The following is a 27,807-nucleotide window of genomic DNA, read 5'->3' as shown; positions in this document are numbered from 1 at the left end:
CATTAAATCTCTCAGGACAAGGGGGTAAATTAAGTTTTATAAGGCTGTTGTAAAAATAACTATCTTAGAATTTCAGTATGGTTGTGTAATTTAGTGCTTGTTACCAGATTCAATTTTAACACCAAAATCTAGCTTCCAAAAAAGACTCCCAGGGAAGCACTGCATCTGGGAACCTGTGGCTGTGCCCACCACACAAGCATTTAAAAGTTAGGGCCTCAGCATGTCCCATTTCATGCTGAATCAAGAGTGCCTTTAATTTAAAAGAAAAAGAAAAGTAAAACATAAAACATGGTTTGACCAGTCTTGAATAAATATAGTGGTAGGTTCAAGTCCCTGTAGGTGAGCTTCTGTCAGCATCATCCACAGGTAGAAAGCATTGTCCCTACCACCCATTGATGGTATGCATGATCACAGCCAAGAAGCCAGCTTTCTACAACCTACTTTCTCACTTTTAATGATGTATCTTGGAGAAAGAATTGAGGTAGTATAATATGGATGTTAAAATGTCATTTGAAAAGCTAAAGCGTCAATGAGGGTCAAATTTCCATGAAGAATGACCAGCAGAGCTGGCTACATGGAAGGTAATAATCAAAACCAGGCTTAGGAGTAGGGGGTGGGAAAGATAATGGTTGTGTGTCTGACACTGTACTGGGTACGTGTGGCAGAGTGCATTGTGGCTTCCAGCTACGTGATTTGAAGAACCCAGAAGTTCTCCTAGTCACAAAGCAGAACTAAATTATACACATATTATTTTGTTCCAAACATTGTGGTAGTTTAATTTATTTGTGCCAGGTGTGGTCTCATAGTTCCCTTTGAAAATGTACATCTGGAAAAGATGGTATATTAGGTGATAGTCACATTAGGATCACGTATATGAACATTTCCTCTCGGAGAGAGCTCTGCATCATCGGGAAGGGAAGTGTGCCAGGGAATTAGCCAAATGGGGAGGGAGGCTACCAGGTACAAGCTGGGTTTCCCCTACTGCACAAAGTTCTGTGCAATCAGAGAGAAGCCAACTTGGAATTACTACACTCTTGTGATGAGTGAGAAATTTGAAGAGTTTTGATATATGTCCTGTCCCAAAGTAGGCCTGGCCTTTTTTTTTCTTTCTTTCTTTTAAGTGAGAGGGGCTTGCAGCTGTGCTGAGAAGTGTTAAGGTAAGAAAGGTCAACAGGTTATAGAGACAAGTGCCACAGGGCTTGTTAAGAGTAATCAAAGACCTACTTAGGGAAGCAGCAGGAAGCAGAGGGTTGGGATTTCCACCCTAGGGAGGTTATAGGGGCCATCTGGCCAGAGGGAAGTTGGCTTAACTCTGAAAAGGTTTAAAATGCTGATTAGAAAAATTCCACAATGCACAGTTTGATCCCCCCCCCCCCACGAGATGAGATGATCCTGCCTAAATAGTTCTGCATTATTTTAAAGGAGTTAATAATATGTATGCAGGTTACTTCGGCATGTGCTTTAGCCACCTCTTTTCTTTCCTCCTCTGTGTTTTAAGGGCTCCTCATGAGGTCAGCGGCTTCCATTTTCTTCCTCAGAGGTTGGTCTCCCTGGGGAAGGCTAGAATGACAGTGTAGGCTGACCCAGCCATCAAGAGTTGTTGCTCATGAGGCTGTGAGGATGGAAACCAGTTTGCACTGATAGGGCATAATTTTAATGCCAGCACTGTACACTTAGTGAGCATAAAGTTTTTCATAAGCATTTTCATTTCTGTGTTACAGTGTTCTCCCACACTAACACGTTTGCCTCTTTTGAAAACTTCTCTTTCCTCCATTAACAGTAAGAACTAAAGAGGAGGGCAGAACTTTAGAACAGCCCCTGTTGAAGATAAAGTATGATTAGGGTATTGAAAAAATAATTTAATGGGGAAAAGCATCTGAAATGTTAGGCAGGTTATTGGCAAAAATGTATCTTTATGCATAGGTGGCCTTTTTCACTGGGGATCTGGGAGTGAGGGGGGAATAGAAGGTTTTGAGAGAGGAACCTTGGACCTTGCATGACCAGGTTAGTGTCTTTAGAGACTGAAAAGCTTAGTTCATCTGAGAGTGGAGAGAATGAAGACAGGGAGACATTCAGAGCATTTGGATGGTCTGGGTAAGAGATGACAGAGACCATGAACTGGAAGAAGAGTGCAGGGGCGAAGGACTGGTTGGGAGTCAGAATCCCCAGGACTGGGTTTCCGAACCTATGACAGCATCACCAGTGACTGTGAATTTGGCTGTGCCTGGTCTCCCGCAAATGTCCAGGCCAATCTTGGTAAACAAGAAGGGTGCATTTGAAGACTAGTGAATATTGTTTAGTCAGTTCATGGTACCAGTGGGTGAACAGTACTGTCACTCCACTAAGCCATCTCTCATTTTCTGCTAGCAGGAAGAAAAATGGAAAGCCAGGTTCACAATTTACCACCTATGATATGTTAGAATTTATTTGGACATGGTTCTTCACCTGTAAGAGTTTGAATGTAGAAATAGACGTGCTCACTTGGCTAAAGCAGAAGTAGGGGGAAGCGGTATATGGACAAAGTTTGGTCTGGTGGTGAACCATGTTGCCCAAGGGGTTAAAACAACAGTAGGTTCAAGTTCAGGTATGATATCTGAACTAAAACAGGAAACTGCTGAATATGTATTAAATGTAACAATCTTTCTAAATTATAAAGATTGAAACTTTCAAGGACTAAAAGAAGAAGATAGCAGGGAAGCTTGAAGACAAAGCAAGAAGTCACTTTTAGGAAATAGATCGTATCCTCTTCTTTAGGCTTAAAGCAGATATAGCTAAATATTAAATCATACACACAAAAATGTCACTGGGGCTGCCAGATGCTTCCCATCTCAAGTCAGTGACGAGGAGGGCTGCTGACACTATGGGTGTAAATGTCATTTAGGCTCAAGCATGGGAAGGAGAAAGGATGCCCAGCCCAGGAACCTGAAACCATCTACAAACTAAATTCCATCCTGACCAATGGGTCTGATTACTCATTCACTCATTTATTAAACACTTACTGAATGGCCATCTACAGTGCCACAGACACTCGGCTGGCTTTGTGATACAGGACTGAAAAAGAGACGCTGCCTGCCCTCAAGGAGGGGGCGGGTTAGCAGGCAGAGTGCTCGGTGTCCTCCTTGATAACAGTTGGGTTCAACAGAGGATTCAGCAGCATCCCTTTCTGAAGAGAGGATAGGAGCAAGGCCTCAGCCCACATCAAGGCCCACACCTTCGGTGGAAAGTCATTCCTCAGCAGGGACAGCATCCATATGACTCACCAGGCTGCCTCAGCCACAGATTTTCAGTACTGAAAGGCAGACAGAATGATGTGGTGAGCGGAAACCACGGAGGTTCTCGTCCAGCTCTGGCTCCCATCTGGGTGATTTAGTATCACTGGACTTGCGTCCAGATTCCCAGGCGCAGTGAGACTGGACACGCGTGATGTCTAAGGCGCAGCTGCTGTATCCCACCTGTTCTCAACCCGTCTCCTGTCCCACTCCTAGCGACTGAGTAGGGGTGTGGACCACAAAGACTATTTGAGGGGAAGTTGATGTATTAGAACACTAGTTTGTAGTGTATGGACTACGTTTGAGAACTGTGGAATAAAAAATTTATTTTTTTTGAAGAAAAGGTGTGCATTACAAACAAGACTTGTTCGATTGTTGCCATTTTACTTCAGTCAGGGCTGGAAGTAGAGGGAAGAAGACCAGGATAACTTTTGGTCTTACAGCCAGACACCAGGAGAAAGATATTCCAGTAAGAGAATTATTTTCCATAGTTGGCAGGAACAAATACTAGTAGAGAATACCTTATATTTGAAAAACAAAAAAAACCTGGATACCTGGTGTGTATAGGCCAATGAGGCATAAACTCTTCTCTCTACAATCAGCATCATTAGGTAACACGTGTTGTGAGGATGTGAGTGTTTGGAACCCTTACACATTGCTAGGGGGTATAAAGAGGTGCCGCCTCTTTGGACAGCACTTTGGCAGTTCCTCTCATGGTCAAGCATAGAGCTACCATATGATCAAGCAGCTCCACTCCTAAATAAAGACCCAAGAGAAGTGAAAACCTGTCCATGCAAAACTGGTACACAAGTGTTCATAGCAGCATCATTCATAACAGCAAGAAAGTGAAGACAACCCACATGTCCATCAGCTGATGAATGGATTAACATAATATCTGCTCATACAATAGAACATTGTTTGGCACTGAAAAGGAATGAAGTACTGATGCATGCTACAACATGGGTGAACCTCGAAATGCTCAGGGAAAGAAGCCAGTCACAAAAGACCACATGTTGTATGGTTCCATTTGTATGAAATGTCCAGAATAGGCAAATATATAGAGACAGAAAGTAAATTACTGGATAGCTAGGGCTGGAGGATTTGGGGGGATGGGGAGTGGCTGCTAGTGGACACAAGGTTTCTTTCGGGGATGATGAGAATATTTTAAAATAGATTACGGGGGTGGTTTCATAACTTTGTGAATGTACCAGAAACCACTGGAGTGTGCATATCAAATAGGTAAATTGAATAGTATGTGAATTATACCTCAATAAAGCTGCTTTTAAAAAAATCTAGCTTTAATGTCTTGGCATCTTTGACCCTTTCCTTCCCACAGCAGCCACAGCTTTTAGCAGTGGTATTTTGGGAAAAGTAATCTGTGAATCTCTGATATCTTAAGTCCTCCAATGTAAGTATATTTTCTGAGTTCATTAGAAATTATTGCTTAACTAAGCCTGGAATTGCAATCCAATAGCTTCTCAGTGGGAATGCACCATCTGTGCTGTTCTTCAGATGAGTTTATTCTAACAGATTGCTTTATGTTTAAAGACACACATTGATTTAATGTTCATAGCACTGCTATGTAGACATAGGATGAGTTTTTAAATTTTAAAAATATTTGATCAACAGTATACTTTAGGTTATAGCCAATGTGTTTTTATTGTTTATTGAGTGGTCTCAACTCAGGGGGCATTAATATGGAATGATTTTAATTTTCTCCAGTCGCTGCCTTAGGCCGTATTTTGTTGAATCTTGTTTTTCTGTCCCTTAACAGTATTTAGCAGATCTCATAGCATTCAGGTTGCTTTCAGTTATGAGAAGATCAACATGGTCCATTTTTTTATTTTTTGAGGGGTTGAACTTTTTTAAAACTTTATTTTTAATTTTTTCTTTCAGTTTTATTGAGATATAATTGACATACAACACTCTGTAAGTTTAAGGTGTACACCATGAGACTTGGGCATACATATATTGCAAAGTGATTACCAAATAAGTTTAGTTAACATCACCTCATCTCATTACCAAAAAAAAATTCTTGTGATAAGAACTTTTTTAAAAAATTTATCTTTATTGTTGAAAGTATTACAGATGTTCCCTCCCCCCACCTCCATTGACATGGTCGATTTTTTAAATTCCCATCTGACACCTGACTTTAATTTCCTCCTTTCTCTCCCTTTTCAAGGCCTAACTTCTAAGCAGTAGGGACTAGATAATGGATGAGAACAATATCCCTTTATCTAATTTCTCATGGTTACCGTCCTCCCCACTTCTTTGGCAAGTAACATCTTGCATTCCATGCCTCCTGGGTAACAGGTGTCAAAATGCTGCTTCACATTGGTTAATATGGAGAGTTCACTTTCCAGTTCCCAGTTGTGGAAGACACAACCTCCTTGACTAACCCCTTCCCCGGTGGCATACTAGGAAATGTTTAGTACTGTCTGGGGGCATGTGTGGGGTGGTGATATGTGCATATGCACATACATAAATTTATTATACATTTTACTGATGTATAGTACACAAAATACGTGGTACTCTTTAATACAAATTCCATAGAGCCACTTAACTCTCCCAGAAAACTTTCAGTGAGTTTTGCCAAAAACTTATGTGTATCTAGCTTATGGCTGCAGCTGACAAATGAGTGTGGTTTTAACATGAATGTTAGAGGGTATTTTCATTTAAATTAAGAGCTAAGACAAAAGTAAAACAAAGAAGAAAGATGTTGGAACTTCCCTTGTTAGTCAGTATCATCAGCAACTTCTTTGCTGAGTGAGATAATAGCTCTGAATACTGGAAGAATAGATTCTTCAGTTGTTACGCTGTTCATAACGTAAGGACTCTAGACGTGATACATTTTTTAGTTTAACCTGCTCTATTATCATTTTCCATCACTTTCTCACCTGCAGGCAGCAGAACAATAAGTCAAATCCTAATTTGTAGCATTTGCCGATTTCAGGCTCCGTACACGACCTCACTGAGTGCATAACTGGGGCAGGATGCACTGCGGCACACTATTGCTTTCTACCGTCGGGATAAAGTAGACATTTAAAAAAAACTATGAGGGTTAATAATAATAAATAATTAAGAAATGAATTTTAAGTATTTATTACCTTTTTATAAAGTATTTCATTGTAACTTTACATAATTAAATTTTAATAATGGCTGTGTTTAAATTCCTAAAAATTTCAAAACTGGCCAGCCAGCTGGCTCAAGAATACCATTGCCTCTCTCACACAGCATTCTCCTGAGAGCCTCTTAGCTCCTGGGTTCCTCCCCGGGAAGCTGCCTTCTTGATAGGACACTGATAGTAGGATAGACTGCTTCTTTGATGCTCTCTCTCTATTCAGTGTCAAGGGGTAAATCAGCAGGTCAGCTGCCTAAGCAGTTCATATCTAGTTTAAATCTCCAGCAGGAAAGACACTTGAGTCTCCTTGCAGGCACCCTAGGGAGTCTCTTGGTAACCACCTCACATAGTTTGGAGAGGAAAAAGTTGTCCTTTCCCCGTTTTGATGTTGGTGGGAGAACGGGAGTCAGGGAAACTTCACTGCCACACACTCCACACTCCATGGGTGGGAACTCAGTGTTCCCACAAAACTTTCTCTCCTTTTCCATATTTTGTGACCAACTTCTGGGCTGTCAGAGCTAGCTCATCTTTTCTTAATAAGCCTTGAGGAGGTATTAATGTCTTTTTAGAATTTGAGGTACTCGATACCTCTTTTAGCGTCACCAGTTACTAATTCTGGAGTAACAGCTTATCTTGCTAGACTTATATGCAGTTTTATTTAGAATTCTCAAATTTAAATCTAGTTTCATAATGTCCATCATTTGGTTTAAATTGTGGACATGATCATTTTCTCCCTAAATTACTTTAGATATATATAGACACATATATATTATATTTTACATATATTATGTATGTACCATATATGTGCATGTGTGTGTTTGTGTGTGTGTTTTCAGGATCTTTCTGCTTTGGGTTAGGCCTATAATTAATTAGGTTTCCCTACATTCTAAAATGTAAAAACCTTAACTTTGTCCTACTCACTTGATTTTTAATTAGTAAACCCAGAGGAATTCAGATTTCCTAAATCTTGATAATGTCTTTCAAAGAGACATGAGATTCCTGTAACCCTGGGGTGAAATAGCTTTAATTGCTCCAAGTCTTAATTAACCGCCTCAAGATTAGGGTTCTCCAAATAAAATTGTAGTGAATGAAAGGAATGGGGAAGGGCAGGAACTTACCCTACGAGATACCAAAACAAACTAAAGCTATAGTGAGAAAAACTGGAGGAACAAATAATGCAAAAGACAGATTAACCTTTTGAAAGAATGTCAAGTTAAGAATCAGGTCCAGATATGTATAGGAACCTTCTGTATGATAAAGCTATCATTGCACATAACAGTAGCTATATGTAAATACAGGAGAATATTGTACTAGAGTGAATGGAGAGGACCTTTATAAATAAGCATGACATCAAATCAGAAAATGTAAGGAAAGATTGACTTGTTTAACTACTTAAAATTTTGAAACTTATACATGGCAAGGACATCATAAACTTGGTTAAAGGATAAATGATAGACTGGGAGAAAATATTTCCTCTACACAAAGTAGATAAATAGTATTGTCATTGAAGAGACACTGAATTTATTTTGGCTGAATACTGAAGAGCCAGCATTAAAATCAATGAACAGCCTAAGGCAAGGATGAATGTCCCCATAATAAAATGATCTGCTGAGATACAAGAATAAGTATGAAATTTTATTTTAAGAATTTAAGTAGAATAACATTATTAATAAAAATGTAATATGTTTTTAAAGTTTGTCATTATGATATAGCAGTGTGACTTCTTAGCACTGCCAGCTGCTAGGTAGCTCCTTTGCACAGCACGTTTGCAATACTTAAATAGATCTTTTCTCCTGATGAAAGCATGAGTGTTTTTGGATGTCTGTGTCAGTGTGGGTTACTCTTAGTGGAGACTTGCTCTCAGATCATTAAGCTTTCCTTCTCTAATGGTGTCAAAGATAAAGCCTTACCGCCTCAACTCCTGGACTTAGTGACGGTACAGTGTCACTGAAGCATTTCCACCAACTGCAGCTGTGCGCAGTGCTGAAAGAAAATAAATGCTTTCTGAATATTTAAGAAGCAGACATTTTTATTGCTAATATTTTTACATTAATTTGCTGCTTCAAACGATCATTGGATGTGCTGCTTTGTCTGCCGGTAGCCATTGGTTATTTCCAAGTCCTTTTCTTTCAGTATTAGTATCTGCAGTAGAAAGACCCTTCATGGGGGCCTGGGCACCTTGGGGAGGCTGAGCCAGATCTATAGTCACAGCCTGAGCCTTCATTTAAGCTTTGGCCTTGGCCTTTGGCTGGCAGAGCCTGAGACCCTTGGCAATGTGGGCATGAACATGTTTCTTGTGCTTGGGGTGAGCGATGTAGGCAAGTCAATTGAGCTTCGGGACCTTGGGCTTGACCTCCGTGGGCTTTACTGGGTCTTTGATAACCTTGGCATGTGCACTTATGGCCTTGGCAGAAATTGTAGGAGACTTACATATCAATTTCCACTGATGAACTTTCTGGTTTTTCTTTAGTAAAGAGGAGGAAGACTGATTGGTGATAATCTTAAAGATTGATTAAGACTTGGGAAAGTAGTAATCTAGAAACCCAAAATGATGGGAAATTTTCCTTCTTTTTTAGAAAGAAATGATGTCGACTAATCTATGTTTAGAGATTGTCATTTTATATAACGTGCCTGTAGCCATGAAATACAAAATCCTATAACAAGTTTCCACCTTACTTAGGGGTCATAATTATAAATACACTACACAAAAAGTGTCTTACTCCATTAAATCCACTGTGATAGTCATTGGCTACACTTACATTGCATAGTTTCAGCTTAAAGTCTTAACTTTCTTCTATTCAGTAAAAAATTTTAGCATTAAGAACTATTTGATTAATAACATGATAAAGTTTCTTTGTTTTATACTTTTATTTCTTCACCTATACTTTAAACAGACTTAAGAGTTGCATAAGCTCGGCCGGCGTGGCTCAGAGGTTGAGCATCGACCTAGGATCCAGGCGATCGGGGTTCGATTCCGGTCAGGGCACATGCCCAGGTTGTGGGCTCGATCCCCAGCAGGGGGCGTGCAGGAGGCAGCCGATCAATGACTCTCTCATCATTGATGTTTCTCTCTCTCTTTCCCTCTCCCTGAAATCAATAAAGACATTTAAAAAAAAAAAAAAAAGTTGCATAAGTTTGCAAAGATTCATGCACAGTAGTGTTCTTCACAGCATGGTTTATAAGCCAAAAAATTGGAAAGAATCCAACTGTCTCTAAATAGGGAATTGGTTGTTAATTCAGATGACTGTTTAAATGATGAACTAGGTCTATAATTATTGATACAAAGTTATTCACCATAGAGTGGTGTTTTTTTTAAAGCAAAAGATTACAAAAACAAACTATAGCTTAACCTTTTTTTAATTTTATATTTAGAAAAGAAGTCTGGGAAGATATAAGTCAAAATGTTAACAATACCTTTTTCCCCTCCCCCCCCTTTTTTTTTTAAATCAGGGAAAGAGTCAAATTAGAGAATGGAGGGAAAGGGGTAGATTCTGGGATCTCCAGAAACCTAAACTACTTTTTTTTAATTTCTTTGATTTTTTTCTTTTTTCTTTTGATGTTGATCCTGTTTGGGTAGAGAACTGTCTTCCAAGAAGCCTGTAGTTAAGAGCCCTGCTCCACCCCTTGCTCAGCTTCCAAAAGTGACTTACCCTCCTTGTGCTTCAGTTTCCTCATGTGTCAGCTCCCTCAGAGTTTCATAACATTACTGTGTTAAAGTGTTAGGACGTGGTAAACCAGTGAGTATACGCTATTATTAACATCTCTCAGTATTTTTATAGTAAAGAGCTATGTGGATTTTGGTATTCCCATATTTGGAGGAAGAAGTAGACTATCTCCCCCACCCCATGTCATTGGGGCTCATTAACCACTGCTTCTTCATTGAGTTGAGCTGAGGCTCTTTCAGAGCAGATCACCAGGGGCATGAGTGCTCCCACCACCTGGGTATAACCCCCAGTAAAGAGCTGCCTGCCAGGTTATCCGAACCTCCTCCCGAGAGCTCTCATCAAGGTTGCTGGAGTTTCCCTTCCACAGCCCACCTTTGTTTTCTCCATGAAATATCCACTTGAAATCAACGGAAGGAGGAAGGTGAGAAGTGTGTGGTAGGGGCAGGGAGAGAGAATTAGACTTGTACAGAAATGTGACAAGAGGTATCAGGAAAAGCACGGTAGATGATTCTTGGAGCAGCTGGTGTGAAATGTTCACTTTCAGTGGCAGCTTATTTGCAGGTCATTGTTAAAGTGACATTGTTCCAGGTTTGAGCAGCAGCTTCTCACCTGCTCCTTGCCGGCTCCTACCATACCCCCACATCCTACCCCCAACCCACAAGAGCCAGCCTTCCAGACACTCCTTCTCCCCCTGACTCTGAAAGTGGAAGAGGTATTTACTGACCCCTGACTCTGCTTCCTTTCCAGCTGACCCTCTGGTAGGCAGCATTGCCACACAGTACATGACCAACAGAGCGGAGCATGACCGAATGGCCAGACAGTGGACCAAGCGGTATGCCACATAGGGGCCCGCACCTGCCGCCCCCGCCGGACCTGTGCAAGCACATTCACCAAGTGCATCAATAGCCCCACCCACCCCTCTGGACCTCGGTTCTTATTTTCTTATTTTTATTAAATTTTGAACCATTTTGTGATGGTATGTCATCCTTCCCCCTTCTCCCACTTTCCTCTTTCCCCTTTTCCTTTGCTCTCCTCCCCCACCCCCTTGTATTCCCTCTTTAATTTCTATTAACTTGAAAGATTTGGGTTCTTTTTTTCCCACCTCAACGTGGATGGGAACTTTGTTTTCAGTGCAAACAATGTTGGATCTGTAATAGTAAGAGCTTTCTTACAAAGCTTTGTATTACTGTGTGGTTTTGTTTTTTTTGTTGTTTGTTTTATTTTGATTTTTTCTTTTATGTGATCTTCGGGGAAACACAAATTCAGAATTATATCTCGTTTCTACTTAAATGTAGTGCTTAGGGTTAATTTTTTGTACTGAAGTCTTTATTGGTGGGTGCATGCTACTGGGAACAAGTTTTTGTACAAAAGCTTCAATCAGAATCACTGTGCATTACTGAGACTCTGTTTATCACTAGCCTTCTGTCCCCCACACAGAAGACTGTTGGATTGAACAAAATAATAAGTATTTTGATTTACTTAAAGTGCTTGTAAATTTCCTAGGGACCTGCCACTTTTGACTGTGGATCAGTTGATGTACACTTGTATTATTAAAGCACTCAATAAATCACTGTGGCTGATAAATGCACTTGTGGTAACCCGGCATTTGCTTTGTATCCTGGTGACCAGCATAGCCCTCCATGCAGCAAGGCTTATCTAATTCAATTACAGATTCAAGTGTATTTTTCATCTCACACCTCTTAATATTTCTTTGTAATTGAGTCACTTAGCATGTGGAATTTCTCCAGCTGTCAATAGCCTGATGATTTTGTAGTTGTTTCAGGTCACTATCATTTTACATATTGGCTGGGCATTGCTTTCTCACGGGCATCCTTTCTGTTACAGCCTTCTTTATGCAACAATTAAAATATGTGACTCCAAAAATAGCTGCCTAGTGAGAGAGAAGTCTGAGCTGATCATTGTGTTGGACCACTTTTGAACTTACTTCTCTCCTCTCCTTTCTCCTAAGATGGTGACAGTGATTGCTCTTGAGTTTTGGTTTTGGTTTTTCTCCATAATTCTAGTGAAAGAAGTAGACTCAGCTGTATCAGTCAGTACATTCAGTGAACAGGGTATGTATGTCTGGCTTTGACCTTCAGACTATTTTAGGTGCACAGCTATAGGAGGCAGAGGAAACGAGTGTGGTTTAAAAAAACACACCGACATGCTGACTGATCCTCAGCATTCTTTGTGTTACAAGGCCTGGCGGAAACTCCTGCTTCCACTAATTACTGGAACAAGCCCACCTACAACTTGGTCTCACATAAGGAACATCTTTACTGCTAAATAGTAAGATTTACAAATTAAGTCATTCACTCGAAATATTTCTGAGTCAAATTTTAATATCTTTACCTGAAACATTTTAAAAATTGATTCAAAAGATGCAGTTTTGGGGGGTTTTTTAGTGGTAAAAAGAAATCCTAAAAGCAATATTTTAATATTGAAAATGTTGCTTTCAAACCAGAGAACCTGGTGATCTTTTTTCCTCTTCTAACAACATTAATTTCATTTGAAACATTTTCCAAATGTTATAACCAAATAGTATTTAACTTTTCAAACCAATTATTGCTAATTATAGTATTCTGTAGTTTTGTTACATAAAATGTTGGCCTATCATCGACTGAGACAGGACCACTGGTCATTGAGAAAGCAGTTTGAAATTTTATTTATTGGTCTTAAGTAATTCAGAAAGTTGTAGCCTTAATTTGTCATAAAACAGCATATAGAACATTCTTCATGTGTTTTTCTACAGGAACCCATTGAAGGTAGCAAATGCAGAAGTAGTCCAGCCTTTCTTCTTAATCCAGTATTAGAGAGGAAACCTAGAAGCTCATCCTGGATTAATGGTTTGGGAATTAAGAAGAAAGGAAATATTTATTCAAAATGTACTGTGTGCCAGGCCGTAAGTTACCTAATAAAACCTGCCTTAGCCTAGCCTGTTAGGGTATAGGCGGCTGCCATAATCTAAACATTAGTATACTCCTCCAAATTCAGATGTTGAAATCCTAATCCCCAAAGTGATGGCATTAGAAGATGGGCCTTTGGGATGTGATTAGGCTATGAGGGCAGAGCCCTTATGATTGGGATTGGTGCTCTTAGAAAAGAGATGCCAGAGGGCTCCCTCACCCCTTCCACCCCATGAGGACACAGTGAGAAGTCGGCAGTCTGCAGCCAGGAAGAGGGCCTCACCAGAACACAACCACGCTGGCACCCTGATCTTGGACTTTAAGCCTCCAGAACTGTGAGAAATAAATTTCTGTTGTTTATATACCACCTGGTCTGTAGTATTTTGTTACAGTAGCTTAAACGAACTAAAACAGTGGCCCTCGGTCACGCACAGCTAACAAGGGACCAAAGTGAGATTCCTACCCAAGCATGTGACACCGGAGCCCTTGCTGTCAGCGGCAAAACTACATACACCTTCCTTCTAGCTGCGCGATCATGCTGTAAAAAATACACTGGCATAGTTCAGTCTCAGCTCTGTAAGCTCCATCAGACCTGGAGTCTTGGAGTTGACACCTTTGAGGGGCTCAGGACAGCTTGGCCTCTGAAGACCTCCCATAGTAGCCATGCATTTCCTCACATCCTTGCTCTCCCTGGGCAGCTGACAGGTTCCCCGAGCCTGGAACATCCTTTCCCTATCAGGCACCTTCCATGCTCATTCCCGCATGTGCACTGGTAACGTGGGTCAGGGTGACCAACTTGTCCCAATTTGGCCAGGACTTTCCCTGTGTTAAAAAGGAAAGCCCTGTGTCCCAGAAACCCCCTTAGTGTGGGACAAACCAGAACTGTGGGTCACGTGAGCTTTTGTGCTGAGACAAAATTTCTGCGTAGGGTCTCAGACACTGCACAGGCCCTGTTTGCCCGTAGAGATGTTTCCCTTCAGCAGTGCCTTCCTTAATGTACAGTGGTCCTTTTAAAAGAGATGTGCACTCTGCAGTTTGAAGGATTCCCGCCGCTGTGACTTCCATAGCCACCACCCTCACCCATTCCCTGGTTCTGACACATGTGAGTTACTTAACCAACTGCATCCTTCCTTTACATCTTCAAACGTGACTTAAGGCATGTGTGCCTTTCTGTGAATGAGTAGTCTTAAGCATAATATGCTTCCTGACAGGATTTTTAAAAGGGAGATTCCTGAAGGTTAAATATGTCTTATGTATGGGACCCACACAGAAAACTGGAGGAGATAATGTAACCACCTACCTCTCTTACCTGTTTATATATCCACATAGAGTGTGGGCCAACCCCAGCTGCTCTGAACTCCCAGTGTCCTGGTTACAGAAAAAAACCTTACCCAATAACCTTGGCACCTTTTGGAGTTGGTGTGACCCCTGTGCAACTCTCGTGTCATCATCCCCTCCTCCCACGCAGCATTGTCCTCTCATCCATCTTTGAGGAAAAAAAAATTAGATGGGAGGTCAGAGTTCAGTATGACAATCACATTCTGACAGGAAATTTAGACCTGAGAAGTTCTGTCAAGCTGTGCAACTGAAACGTCACAGAAGCTTTACAGCTGGTGCCACTGAGCACACTGAGAAACACCAGCAAGATTCTTCTACAACATCTGCAGCGAGAGATCAGTACAAAGGAGCAGAGAGAGGTCATGCGCCTGGTACCGCCTGCCTCTGCTGAGGCTGCCTGGAAGACGATAACATCCTTCATTGTCTGTTCAGTCTCCAGCTTGGAACCACTGACAAACAAATAAATGACGATGGCCACCACCAAGAACTTTGACAGGTTTAATCTCCATCCCTTAGACCAGCAGCTGACTTTATGGTCACCACCAAACAACTCCCAAGCTCTATGATTTAAAAGTCAGAAGTTTGTGGACACTCAAAACCTATGATGAGAAATTCCAGAAGCTATTATTAATCCCCAAGAGACCCCATTCACTTTAAGCAGTAATGAAGAAATTATTTTTAAAATCAAGCGTGACTGCGCATTTTTATTTAAATGTAAAACATCTGTCCATATTAAAGAATCCCAAAATTCTCGTGTGTTCTTAGTGGTGTGTAGTAAAATACCAGAATGTCCTTGTCAGTCCAGATTTGGGCTGTTGGATTTTGAAGGAATGGTAATATTTAGTTATTGTTTGTGATTTTTAAAATAGTTGAATAAGAGGAAAAAACAGGTGTATATAAATGTTTGTTTGCTTTAAATATATCTTGATTTCAGAGAGAGAGAGGGAGAGAGAGAGAGAAATATCAATGATGAGAAAGTCGTCATTGATTGGCTGCCTCCTGCAAGCCCCCAACCAGGGATCAAGCCCGCAACCCGGGCATGTGCCCTGACTGGGAATCGAACCACGGTCTCCTGGATCCTAGGTTGATGCCCAACCACTGAGCCACACCGGCCAGGCTATATAAATGTTTTTAATGTAAAAATAAAATTTATATAAAATGAGAATATGTTAAAAAATAGGTTTCATGATAATGTTACTTTCCTGGGCATTGCAAAATAATACAAAGACTTTATGTATTTGCCCAGCCAGCATGGCACATGCCCGGGTTGCAGGCTTGATCTCCAGTAAGGGGCACGCAGGAGGCAGCCAATCAATGACTCTCATTGATGTTTCTCTCTCTCTCCCTCTCCCTTCCTCTCTCTGAAATCAATATATATTTTTTTGAAAAATACTATATGTATTAAACTCCCAGAATGTTTGTAAGCAATTTAACTTGATTTGTTTTATGGATTAAGAGGTCAAGGAGTGAGTTGCTGGGCCTGCAGTGAAAGGAAATCAAAAAGGTATACTAGTTAAGAGAAACTTTGTCAGAATGGTATTATTTACAGCAAGAGACTGAGAGTGTTACCTCCATTTAGCAAAGATGAATATGGAGCTGTAATTCCTTCTGAGGCAGAGTCTATAAATTATCCCTAATGTCCATTCTCCCTTTCTTCCTTCTAGAAACAGAGCTATTGGAGTTTTAGCTGGGCCTGTGGCCACTTAGCTAGAAACTAAATCCCCCAGTCATTCTGTGGTAGGTTGATTACAAAAAACGGTCCCAATTTTCAGTCCTTCCAGTATCCACATCCTTTGCAGCAGCTTCCATGAAAAGGCGGAGTCCTTTCTAACCCAGCCCTTGAGTCAGGGCTGGCCTTGAGTAGACTGCAGTGGAAGGGATCTTGTGCCAGCTGCAAGCTGGGCCTCCAGAGGCCTCATGCACTTTCCAGCTCTCTTGGAATCCTTCCATAGAGAGATGCTAGGAGATGAGCGACCTTGTGAAGAAAAACTGAGACTATCAGAGACAAACCTATCACCCAGTGTCCCTAAGATAGCCCAGCCAAGATCAGCAGAGCCGTCTGCCCAGTGCACAGCTGATGCAGATGCATGACTCAACCCAACCGAGACCGGATGAGCCTGATCCTTACACTGGTAGGTGACAGCGCATGGTATTGACGTAAGCCACTAAGTTTTGAAGTGCTTGGTTAAACAGCAATAACTGATGCCATCCCTTACAGCTAGGCATAGCCATGGAACTAAATTCTAGCCGAAGGAAGTGAACAGAAGTGATGGGAGCAAACTCCAGACCTCATCCTGTAAAAGGAAGCTGCTACCTCCACTCTATACTCTCCACGGCCTGGAACATAGGCGTGGGGCTACTGCGCCAGCAGTGTTCATGTTAGTTATATCATCACCTGTACTTTTCTATATGTAAGTATTTATCAGTATTAAAAAATGCAATGTAAAACCATCGTAAGCCAGCCCGACAGAAGCGGCGGTAGGCGTTTAGTTCCTGTGTGATGTTTTGGTGAGCTTATGTTTTTTATATTGACTGCACTGCGATAGCTAATACCCGGTGCCCTGAGAAGCGGGAGAGAATCCCCGGTGTGCTGGCTCTGTCACCCCCACCCCACCTTACCTTCCACTTACAGGTGAGGAATCAGACACAGAAAGGTTAAGTAAGTGCCCAAGGTCACCCGGCTAAGAAGTGACTTTGTCAGGATTCAGTCCCTTGGGATCCCGAATCTTTCCCCCACACCTTCCTGCCACTCCCTGTGAGAAGATTGACTTAGGTGAGACTGTGTATGCAAACAGGTGCACTCGGGCCAGCGCGCACGGTCCACAGTTCTGGCCACATTTTGTTTAACAGAAACGAGGCACCCGAGGCAGTACACTCGTGCACTAATGGGTGGCCAAGTGCCTTGCTCGAGGTGGGGGCGGGAGGTGGTTTCTCAGGGATAGGGTAGCATTTCTTATGTATAGGGTTTTTTTTAATCTTGGCATTCCAACTGAGGATAAAGTTTTTAGAAGTACAAATGTAAAAAGCTTAAGATTCTAGAAAGCTGTGAAAGTTACATGTGGGCAACAAAAGTAGGTTTCTGTGGCAGAACATTTAGGGCTCCTTTTTCCCTTTGTTGGCTCATTTTCATTTTGTGTTTTATGAATGAAAAGGGTCATCTACTGAGACAAGATTCTGTGTTATCATTATCACCACAATTACTACCCCTTCTAAGTACTGTATAAACATTCAGCACAGGACATGGAGAACACTATATAAATATGTGTATGTATGTGTATATATATATAAACTCTCATTTAACTCTTTGTATAATCCCCTAAGATGCATATTATCCTCATCATATAGATGTGGAACTGAGACCCAGAGATTTTACAGGCCTCAACTCCTGTAACTGCTAAGTGGCAGAGCTGGCTGGGGCTCACACCCAGATCTGTGCATCTGCAAAGCCCATGCACCAAAGCACCCAATGGTACCGCCTCCCACTCCAAGGGAACTCGATACAGGTCATTGTGAATATGCCAGTTGATGAAATAGGAAATCACTGGGTTTGTACAACCAAAGCCCTTGGACCTCGTGTTAAATGGACCGCAGGTAAAGCAAAATAGTGCATGCAGGCCCTCTGGGTTTAACAGCCCCTGGAAAGGAAAACCAGGAGTACAGAGAGGAGGAAGTGAGACGGCCCTTACTGTGGGGGGCGAAGGGGGGAAGCGCTTGGATCGGCCTCTGGAGCAGGGAGCCACCTCTGCTCTTCACAGGCCAGCCTTGAAAATCTGAAGTGTCAACCCTCCCCGCCCCTTGGCCCTCTCTTCTTTTTCTCTCTCTTTTTTTTTTTTCCAACCCACACGGGAAGATTTCTAGTCATTTTATAGCTGAATTCAGTAGAAAAATAATGTTTATTCACTTCACAGCCAATTTGGGCAGAACGTCTCTGTTCCATAAAATAGCGCATTGATGCATTTATGACTCAGAATTGCAGGCACATTTCTTGCCTGCAGTTGTGTTTCAGGCTGGATGAAATTAAAATATCACTTTCCTTCTTTCCTGTGGATTCACTTGAATCGCCCTCATTAGGCCGAACTCGTATTCTTGGGAGAAATGCCAGGCTTCAGAATAAAGGCCTTGTAAATCTAACCTCATAAAGTTGCAGTAGCCCAAAAACAAGACAAGAGGTGAACAGGAGCATTAGATGGACCTCCCTCTCCCTGTCTCTCCCTCTCTGCCTCCCCCCCCCCATTTATCTCTCCCACCAATGCCCCCCACATACACAATCTGGCTTCCTTTCTGCCACCTGACTGAAACCACCACTCAAATATCACTAATCGTCAAAACCAATAGCACCTTCTAGAAGCTCATCCTTAGGCCTCCAGAGCATTCATGTTGTAACCCTGCTTGCTAAACTTCTCTCCCTTGGCTCAGGTTTAAGCCCCACAGGTCCCAAAAGCAGCCTTTCACACCCCCTGATTGCATCTCATCCCCGACTTTCTGCCCTGTCTTCTCACCACCTCTCTCTGTTTAATGAGCTCATCTAACGTTTTTCTGATAACTTCTAAATCACTCACCCGACTTTTCACAAATGTCAGGTTTAAATTTCCAGCTTCCCACCAAAAATCGTTGCCTGGAAGTCCCACAGGCACAGCAAACTGCATTTCTTTAACTTGAACTGATGCACACTCACTATGCATTTATTACATCCCTGGGCCATATACAGTTGCAGGAGAACCACAGAGATAAAAACAAAGGTCATCCTACAAGGAACCAAACTGGCCTGATACCATTTGTTGCCCCAAACAAATCATCATGGGACTGACCTGCCACGGTTCCCCACTTCCAGCCAAGCAGGACCCAGGCAAGCGACAACCTCCCTCACCCCATCTGCCTATCTACAAACTGGAAATAAAAGCATCCGCCTTTTGGGATTATATTTTCAAGTGCCTGTCAAAAAATGGTGCTCAATAAATGTTGCTCTCCGCCTTCTTCCCTCCCCACATTGTCATTCTGCCAAAATGTGTTCATCACCTAGTGCGAGCCAGCCAAACTGTCCTCTATGAGACGGTGGTGGTGGCCGAAGCCACCCGCCTTGTTCCTGTGCTCTCCCCTAAACTAGAACTGTAAAAGGACTGAAATGTAATGAAAACAGGACAAGTAAAAGAATGTGAGTTAAATAGGGGGCAGGGAAGAAACACTGGATCACTGGAGATTGAGGGAGTTTTCCCAAAATTATTAGTTCTGGTGAAATTTGCTTCAGATAATTCATTGGTGCTTATGTTTAAGCCACCCCTCCCCTTCGTTATCTCTGGGAGGGCACAGGGAACAGGAGCAGTGGTTGCCTGTAGGGAGGGATGTGGGGTGTTTTAAGTTAGAACCAGGAAGACAACTTTTTATCACATACCTTAGCATTGCATGAATTTTAACCACGTGCAACTACTATGTTTTCAAAAAATAAGAAGCTACCAACAAATTACAGAATTCTCTCCAGCAAACAGTTGGAGTACATCTTCACCCAAAACATACCTTTTTCTTTTGATAACAATAAACCAAAATTAGCTCAGAGAGAGATGCGTGATGGCCGAGAGTCTGCAGACGCCTGGTGTGTCCTCAGCACCCACAGGAAGGAGGCCGGCTGAGTGCAAACCTCTAGCCCTGGGCGGTGGGGACTCGAGTGCCAGGGGTTAACTGAACTGAAGTGAGACTGGGAAGGAAGTCAAGGGATCCGCTTCCAGCCTTGGCCCTGGTGCTGACTTGCCTGAACCGCCCTCTTCTATAAAACGTGATTTGTGAGGTCGCTCAGGCCCTCTCACCTCTGGTGCTGGGGAGGCACATCGTAACCGGACCTCCCACTCCCCCCAGCCCGCCTCTGCTCGCACCCCAGCAGAGCGCCTGCAGCCCCCATGCAGAGAGTGCCTTCTCGGCTTCCCATGTTCTTTCTAGACATGCCTCCCAGCCCCCACCTAGATTAGATATCTGTTCTCCAAAGAGCATTTCAGCCAGAGGGGACAGGAAGGTGATTTGGGGTAGTACACTGACATTTTAGTAGTTACATGTTTCTGTTTATTATGTTATCTATGTATTTTATGTATTTACCATTAATTTCCTTATGCCATGTGATATAGGGTTCCCATTTATGGTATAGAGTATTATGGTCTTAAGTAAAAAAATAACAGCTGATAGCAAATGAATATAGTATACGTGGCACACTTATGAGCACAGTCACAAAGGTGGTTAAAATTGACTGAAGTTTGAGGGACAGACTTTTATGGGTTGAACTCTCTTCACCCAAAATTCATATTACAGCCCCCTGTACCTCAGAATGGGATCTTATTGATTGAATAGTGTTCCAGATGTGACTGTTAAAGTGAGGTCGTGCTGGAGCAGGGTGGCCCTCGACTCCAGTGTGACTGGAATCCTTATGAAAAAGAGATTTTGACACAGAGCTGTGCCCACAGGGAGAACGTCTGTAAAGACCGGAGTGATGCGGCCACAGCCAAGGAACCGCCAGAAGCCAGGACCAGGCCTGGAACTGATCCCTCCCGGCACCCTCAGGGGGCCTGCCCTGCCAGCACCCTGATTGTGGACTTCCAACCTCCAACTTCTGTGTAAGCCCCTCCGTTTGTGGCACTGTGCTTTGGCCGCCCTAGAAAACGAATACACTCCTGTAGGGCAGCGTAAGGCCCGGGGACATGAAACGAGACGTGCAGATAGAGATAACCAGAGGAAGCAGGGAGGTAGCTAGGGCTTGGGGAGGCCCCCAAACTGCCAATCGTCCTATCAGCCTTTGGCACCCATGGCCCCATGGCCCCAAGGCAGGGCGTTTGTGCCCAGGACTAGACGCAGCTGAGTCAAAGGACCCAACCGGGTGTGCTGCTCCTCTGGGGCTGTGTGACCTCAGAACTGTGCCCCTCCAGGTGGGCTCACGGCCGACCTACAGGAGCTTGCTGAGTCTCCTCTCCAGCAACCGTGTGGGGCCTGATCTAGGGTTCCTCGGTCTTTCTTTGCCGCCTCCCTAGTTTTGCCAGGACCTCGCATCAAGAATCATTAACCAAAACAAAACAAAACATTTTGCTAAGCTGACGACCATCAGTAGATGGGGACTGGTAACCGTGCTTTTCTTCCACAGCGGTAATTTTTAGATGCCTTCCCTGCTCCGAGGCACCGTTGAGCTCCAGGCCCTGGCCTGGCCCGTCCGGGCCTGGAGGATGGGGGCGAGTACAGAGTTAGAGAGCCTGGGCCTTTGGGTGACTGTGACTTGGCACAGTCCGCGCGCTCCTCACCTATCCCAAGGAGCCGAAGCTCCTTCAGTGCTGTACCTCCAGATGGTTGCCGCGAGCGTCTGTGGAGGCTGTCAAATGAAAGGGCTCCAGAATTTTAAACACAGTAAGAGCCCTCCACCCAATATTGGCCGGGGACCTCCTAAGTGGGTGACAGTGAGGGGATCGTCCTTTGCTTTTTGGAACATTTACTACATGAAGATACACTTGTCAAGAACAACCACTCAACAAAGATTTATATATTTGAACAAAGCCAAGTTGAATTAAATAAAAAACTAGAGTGTTCCGACACTGCAGGCCGGAGGGTCAGGGACGGCTTGCCTGGGCCTTGCAACTTGGAAGAAATAGGAAAGAGCCCATCTCACGTCAAGAGACTGTAATGACCAGAGCTGGGAGGCTGAGGAAGGCAGGGTATGAGCTGGGGCGGCGAGAATCCCAGGTTGGCACGACGGGGAAGAGACCACACTGGGCAGAAGCCTGGCTGCCAGCAGGAGAGTTCCACTCACAGCACATCTGGAGGCGGCTGCACCCTCTGGGAAACCAGCAAAGACGCTCAGGCAAGAGCCAGCAGGGCCTGGGCTCAGCGACGTGGGAGACGCAGGACCCACAGAACGCAGAGGCTGGGTGGCAGGAGAGTCCGGGAATGGCGCAGGCTGGAGGCGAAGTCACGGGGAATGCGGCTGCTGACGACACGCAGTGGGTGAGGCCCGTACAGTTACCCAAGGAGAAGGGGAGCGTGCTGCTTGTCCATGGGTCACTGAGGGCCCGCGGGCGTCAGCCGTTCAATGTTCACGAACCCTCGTGAGCTCAGCCCTGTTTTCACCACTGGTTCATAGGTGAGAAAACGGAGGCTGAGAACGGTCAGTGAACCGACCCAACACCCAACCATTGGAATCAAACCAGGGCCTGCCAACCCCAGTGCCTGTGAGGTTTATTTAAAGACAGATTTCATGTAAGGGACTTTTAAATTCTTCTTTTTTCATGTATTTCAAACTTTTTAATCACACCAGAAAAGGCACAGATCTGGCGTTGAGTTTGATGAATTTTGACAGTTGCGGACAGCTGTGTCACCACCACCCGAAACAAGACAGAGAACATTTCGTTCATCCCAGAAAATTCCTTTACGCTTCTGCCCTGTCACCTCCCCTCCCCAGCCTCCAGGGGACACATTCTGACTTCCGTCTCCGTGGTTGGTTTGCCTGTCCTAAGTTCCACAGGAAGGGAGTGTGCGCTCTGTTGCGTGTGGCTCGTTCACGCGGCGTGTTTGGGGATTCACCCATGTCATTGCAGGTATGGATAATTCAGAGCGCCGTTTAACTGTGGCCCCGAGAAGCAGGTACCTGTTTCGCTGGTTACTTTTTAACAGTATGGGCTGGCTGTGCTCTGTGGCTTTCGGAGACCCTAACCTTCATCCCTGCCCACCTGAAGTGTCCACTTGCCTGGAGGAAATTAGCATCAACTGCGGAAGAAAAGCCTAGAGAAAGGCTGAGGCGACAGGACAGTTCCTCAGGTAGTGACTGTTGAATTTACTTTTCAACACAATGGCTCTTACAGCCATTTTGGACAATGGCTTTTTTCCCCCCAGGACAATAAACTTTTATCCAAAAGCACACTAAATAAATATGTTAAAAGCAGGTAAAAAGTCCCTCAACAACTTAGCAGCACAGCATCTTGTGGAAGAATATGGTGTGGAACAGATTTGAACTGTGCCTGGTGCAGGGCCCGGTGACCGGCCCAGAAGTGGGAGGGAGCTTAGATGTGCAAAAACAGCAGTTTCCCGTCACAGGCTTTAGCTTCCAGAAGTGAGAGTGACGTCAGTCAGAGGGGCCAAGCTGGGCATTGGCCACATGGAACAGAGCCAGCAAGGCCAGAATGGGGGCCAGGGTGAGCTTCCAGGATCACCCTCAGATGCCATCGCTGGAGCCCGTGGGCCTGGCAGGACCTGAGGAGTTTGCGGCCTCCGTTTCTGGGAGCTGAGGTGCTGCCCCAGGCAGGGCCACTGCTGGGCCCTGAAGGTTCAGGATCCTCAGTCACAGAGGCCACGGACCTCAGAGGGCATTTCCTCAAGGACCCAGGAGAGATGGACCTCACCCTGTGGACCCTGCCTCCAGGGCAGGCCCCCAGACGTCCCCCAGAGAACATTTAGGATGTGCCAGTGGCCCTTTTTCTGCCCCTGATCCACAGTGACACCCTGAGGGCTACCCACCCCACTAGTAACTGTACTAACTCCACAGTGCTGGAGGGGTGGGGTCGGTGTGGGGGTGCCATCAGCACACTCGAGGCTCAGCTGTACTGGACAAGCGAGTGAGTTTTTCAACAGGGAAACCTGGGGGAGGCACAGGTTAGAGAGTGGGGGTCGTTATAAATTAAAAGCAGCTTAGGGAACAAATCCCTGTTTGCAATGTGTGGACCTGGTTTGGGTTCTCATTTTAAACAATCTGAAAAAAAAAATTCTTAGACAATAAGGGAAATGTAGTGATCTTAAGGAGCTAAATGTCTCTGGTGTGATAATAGCATCGTGATTATGATTTTTTAAAGAAGCCTCTGAGATACACCCTGGGACACTCGTGGATGGAATGATAGTGTCTGGGATCTGCTCACCATCCGAGTGGGGAGTCACCAGGAGAACAGGAGAAAGCCCCGTTCACACTGCTGAACCTGGGCAGCTGGAACACAAGAGTTTGCTACTGTTTTTCGTCTACTGAATATATTTGAGATTTCTCATAATAAAACATTAAAGAGAGGCAGGAAGGAGGGAGGATGGGAGGGAATGGCACTCTAGAAGAGGGAGGGATTTTTTTATGACTGGGAGACCTCCGAGGAAGGCCCTGAGGGAGCCAGGATCTCAGCCTTGAAAATCCATTAGGATTCTGACCACATGGGAAAGGGAGGGAGGGGAAAGGCAGGGCTTTTAGGAGAAGGGGGAGCTCAGCAGAAGCCTGGAGACACTCTGGAGGGGCCGGCACCCAGGTTGTAGAGAGCTCTGTGCGGTTACAGTTGGGGTGAATTCTGCAAGCCCCCCGAGTGCAGGGAGAGGTTTGGAGCCGGGTGGTTATCCCACTGAGGGAGCAGCGGGAGCAGCTGGACAGGGGTGGGCGTGGGGCCCAGGCATCTGGTCCACGCATCACCTGTACCTCCTGGTGCCACCAGAGTAAAGCAGATGTAGTCAAAGAAATAAAACAGAGAGAGCAGTTTACAGGGCCTAGAGGAGAGTTAGGTACAACTACAAAGGATTCATGGCATGGAGAGATTGGGGAGAGGACGGGAGAGGAAAGGGGCCTGACTTTGCTCCTTGACTAAGAAGCTACAGCAAAGGGAAACTTGACCCTCAGCAGTGGGAGCAGGGAGCCCAGAAGTCGGTGGGTTGTTGAAACCTCCCAAGTGGAAACCTCATGTCTGGATTCTGTTTAAAACTCCAGTGGGGGGAGGGGGGAGATTGTCCTGTTTTGGCTTCTACTATTTATTTATTTAGAATTCATTCACTACCTATTCCTAAAAAAAAAAAATTTAAAGACTCATATTAACTTGCAGATCTGGAGGGAAATGTTTAGATTTTGAAAGCTCCCTAAATGTCCCAGCCCTGGAGAAATCACTTCCCGCTCACGCTGGTCAGCCGTATGAGGACCCCCCATTCGCTAATACCCGAGCCACTCAGGCTGAGGGGTGTGGAAAATGTCAAGATGATAGAAAAAAGGACTTAAGGGATAAATCGTTTTCCATCTACATTTTACATGGGCCTGAGACTCTCCAGCCCGAGAACTTGAGACTGACAGTGGAAGGAAATAGGTTTGGGAAACATCCCCCTACAGAGACATCAAAAGTGTCCATCCGCGAAACACAAAGGAAGGAGTCCTAGCGAAGGGGGGTTCAAGTTCACAAAGTAATTTTAAGTGGGAAAGATAGACTCTGCTTTCCTCGTCTATCAATATACAAATTCCATGATTTTCTTTCTAATATGTGAGAGAGGGTGACATCTCCCTTAACCTCTGGCTTGAAGGGCTGGGCTTGTGGCTTTGCCATCTTTCTCTGCGCGAGGACATCGCTGACAATGTGGGTCCCTCGGGGACCTCAGGCCTCCAGAGCCTGAGGGGTAACAGCCGTCCTAAGTTCAGTCTGCTGGGGATTCAGAAATGCCAAGGTCCCTAAGCACACGGAGGAGAGAGTCCCCCGTGGGTTCTGGATTCAGACGAAGCTTCCCAGCCGGCGTGAGTTTAGGGAGCGCGTGTGACCTCTATGAGTTTATGAGGATTCAATGAGAAAATACAGGTTAACTATTTAGCCAGAGCGCTGGGCGCGGTAAGTGCTGAGTAAATGAGATCTGCTGCTCTTACTATTATTCATTGTTATTATTACCAGCATTATTATTTTATGGGCATAACAAATGAGCTGGCAGCGCTCGTAGGAACCCTAGCCAGAACTTGACGAGGCCAAAATAAAACCAGACCCGGCGTCCCAGCGAAGGAGCCTGCGAGCGACAGGCCGGGAGCGCTCTCCAGCTGCGCCGCCTCAGCTCCTCGGGCTCTAATGAGAAATGGCTTTTAGACAAAGCTCCTTTGAAACGGGCGCTCAGATTGGGCCTGAGCCCAGGGACAGCCCCCAAAGGCGGTGTTTTTAAGCTGTTGGAGGACAGTCTGCAATATGCGTATCGGCCAAATTAGGGGCTTTTCCTCCGGGGGCTGCGGAGGAAGGCCTGGTGACGCCCTGGTAGGAACGCCCGGGGCGCCAGGTGCTTTCGCGTTTGGGAAAGGAAGAGCTCGTTTCAAGGCCAGGCAAGCTCGCGTGGGCCTTCCTGCCAAGGCGAAAGGCGCAGGGGTGGGCCAGCAATTTCTGGACGGTTGTCACCTGCTGCCATTTTGTAACGTGAAAGAGTTGGAATCTGGTGATTTCACTTCATGGAAGGAGGCAGAGCAGAGTGAACGCGTTGGGGTGGGGAGGGTGCCGAGAAGGTGCAGCTGCATCGGTAAAAGAAAACCGACCCCTCCTCGCATCCCAGGCTGGGTGCAAGGCCAGTGTGGACGGTAATGCTGCCGGGAATCTCCGGGTGCGGCTGGTGCGGAGTAACCGGGGAGCCCGAGGGCCTCGGGGAGGTGGGGGGGGGTCTGCACGGAGCAGGTGGAAGGACCCCGGCAAAGGGTCGTCCCTCATCGTGTCAGGGGAGACTCCTGTGTCCCCCGGGGAACATCATCTCTGGGGCTTATTTCTGACAACTCAGCCCCAGAAAAACCCGTCCGTGGAGCCCACTGCAAGCTGGTTATTGCTCAGAGGAAATTCCAGGGTCCTAAACCCAGATCCGGCTGGACCTCAGAGCCAGAGGGAACGGCAAGGCCCTGGCTTTCCGTTCTCAAGTGTTTTAGAAAGCTGTGTTTCCAATAATTAGGTTCTGTTAAAAAAGGGGGGGGGGCTGAACACAACTGGAGAAAACAAGCGCATACTTAGGTGGTTTAAAATTTTGTAAACAAGCTCCTCAAGCAGAAATTTTGAAATAAAAAAAGAAGAGCAAAGAGCTGCTTGCCGCAGGCTGTGGTGTGGTGAGGTGGTGGAGCAGTCACTGTGAGCACGTGGGTGTAACTCGGGGTATCAGCTCTCACGGCTCCAACATCCTTCCCCCAAGACCTGGCAGCTCATCACCTCCTTGCTGGGCAGTGAGTTCATTTCATCTCAAGCTCTCACAAATGGAAAGAAACAGGCTGTAACTCTTTTATGGAGTGAGTGAAAAATGTTTTGTGTAGGTAATTTGAGCACAAACTAGAATTCACCAGGTGGTTTTATATCATTTCATAAACTTTTATTGAATGAAGATCATAGTGTTTTGAATTTTTATGTCACATTTCTTTCCAGGGAACAAAGCACACGCAGATATATTTTCTTAATTTTCAAATTTCCCTCTGAAGTGAGCTCTAGCAGGCGCCATCATTCCTATGACATAAAATCGACACATAAAATTGTTCTACTTTTCTCTTTAGTCCACCCAGATAGGTTTGAGCCCAGTGGAAATTCTTTTAGCCACAAAAGAACCAACCCCCTTATAACTGCTAAAAACACTTTAATTTCATTACATGATACTGCTTCATAACTTCTATACGGCTTTATGAATTCCAGCTTTGAAGCTACAACTTCTGAAGTCCTACTTTCTCCATTTAAATATCAGTTTCAAAAACAATCTTTTTGAATATTTTAAAGATAGAGGAACTGTTTAAACCCCTCTCTAAGATAGGGACATGATTGAGTGACAACCCCTCTCTC

At 44.6% G+C, this 27,807-nt stretch overlaps 1 protein-coding gene across 1 annotated transcript in view; it reads left to right on the top strand.

The window, feature by feature from the left end:
• The window catches only part of LOC107526361 (ubiquitin-conjugating enzyme E2 E2), a 213,024-nt gene extending 201,381 nt beyond the window's left edge, over positions 1–11,643 (top strand). Inside the window, exon 6 of the mRNA XM_087824921.1 lies at positions 10,803–11,643. Within this exon, the coding sequence (XP_087681047.1) occupies positions 10,803–10,900 (98 nt within the window). The 3' untranslated portion in view covers positions 10,901–11,643. The remainder of the gene's footprint in view (positions 1–10,802) is intronic.
• Positions 11,644–27,807: the final 16,164 nt, after the last annotated feature.

This window comes from Miniopterus natalensis, chromosome 15, assembly GCF_054644295.1.
Source record: "Miniopterus natalensis isolate mMinNat1 chromosome 15, mMinNat1.hap1, whole genome shotgun sequence".
Lineage (NCBI taxonomy): Eukaryota > Metazoa > Chordata > Mammalia > Chiroptera > Miniopteridae > Miniopterus > Miniopterus natalensis.
This window is presented reverse-complemented; position numbering and strand designations above follow the sequence as displayed.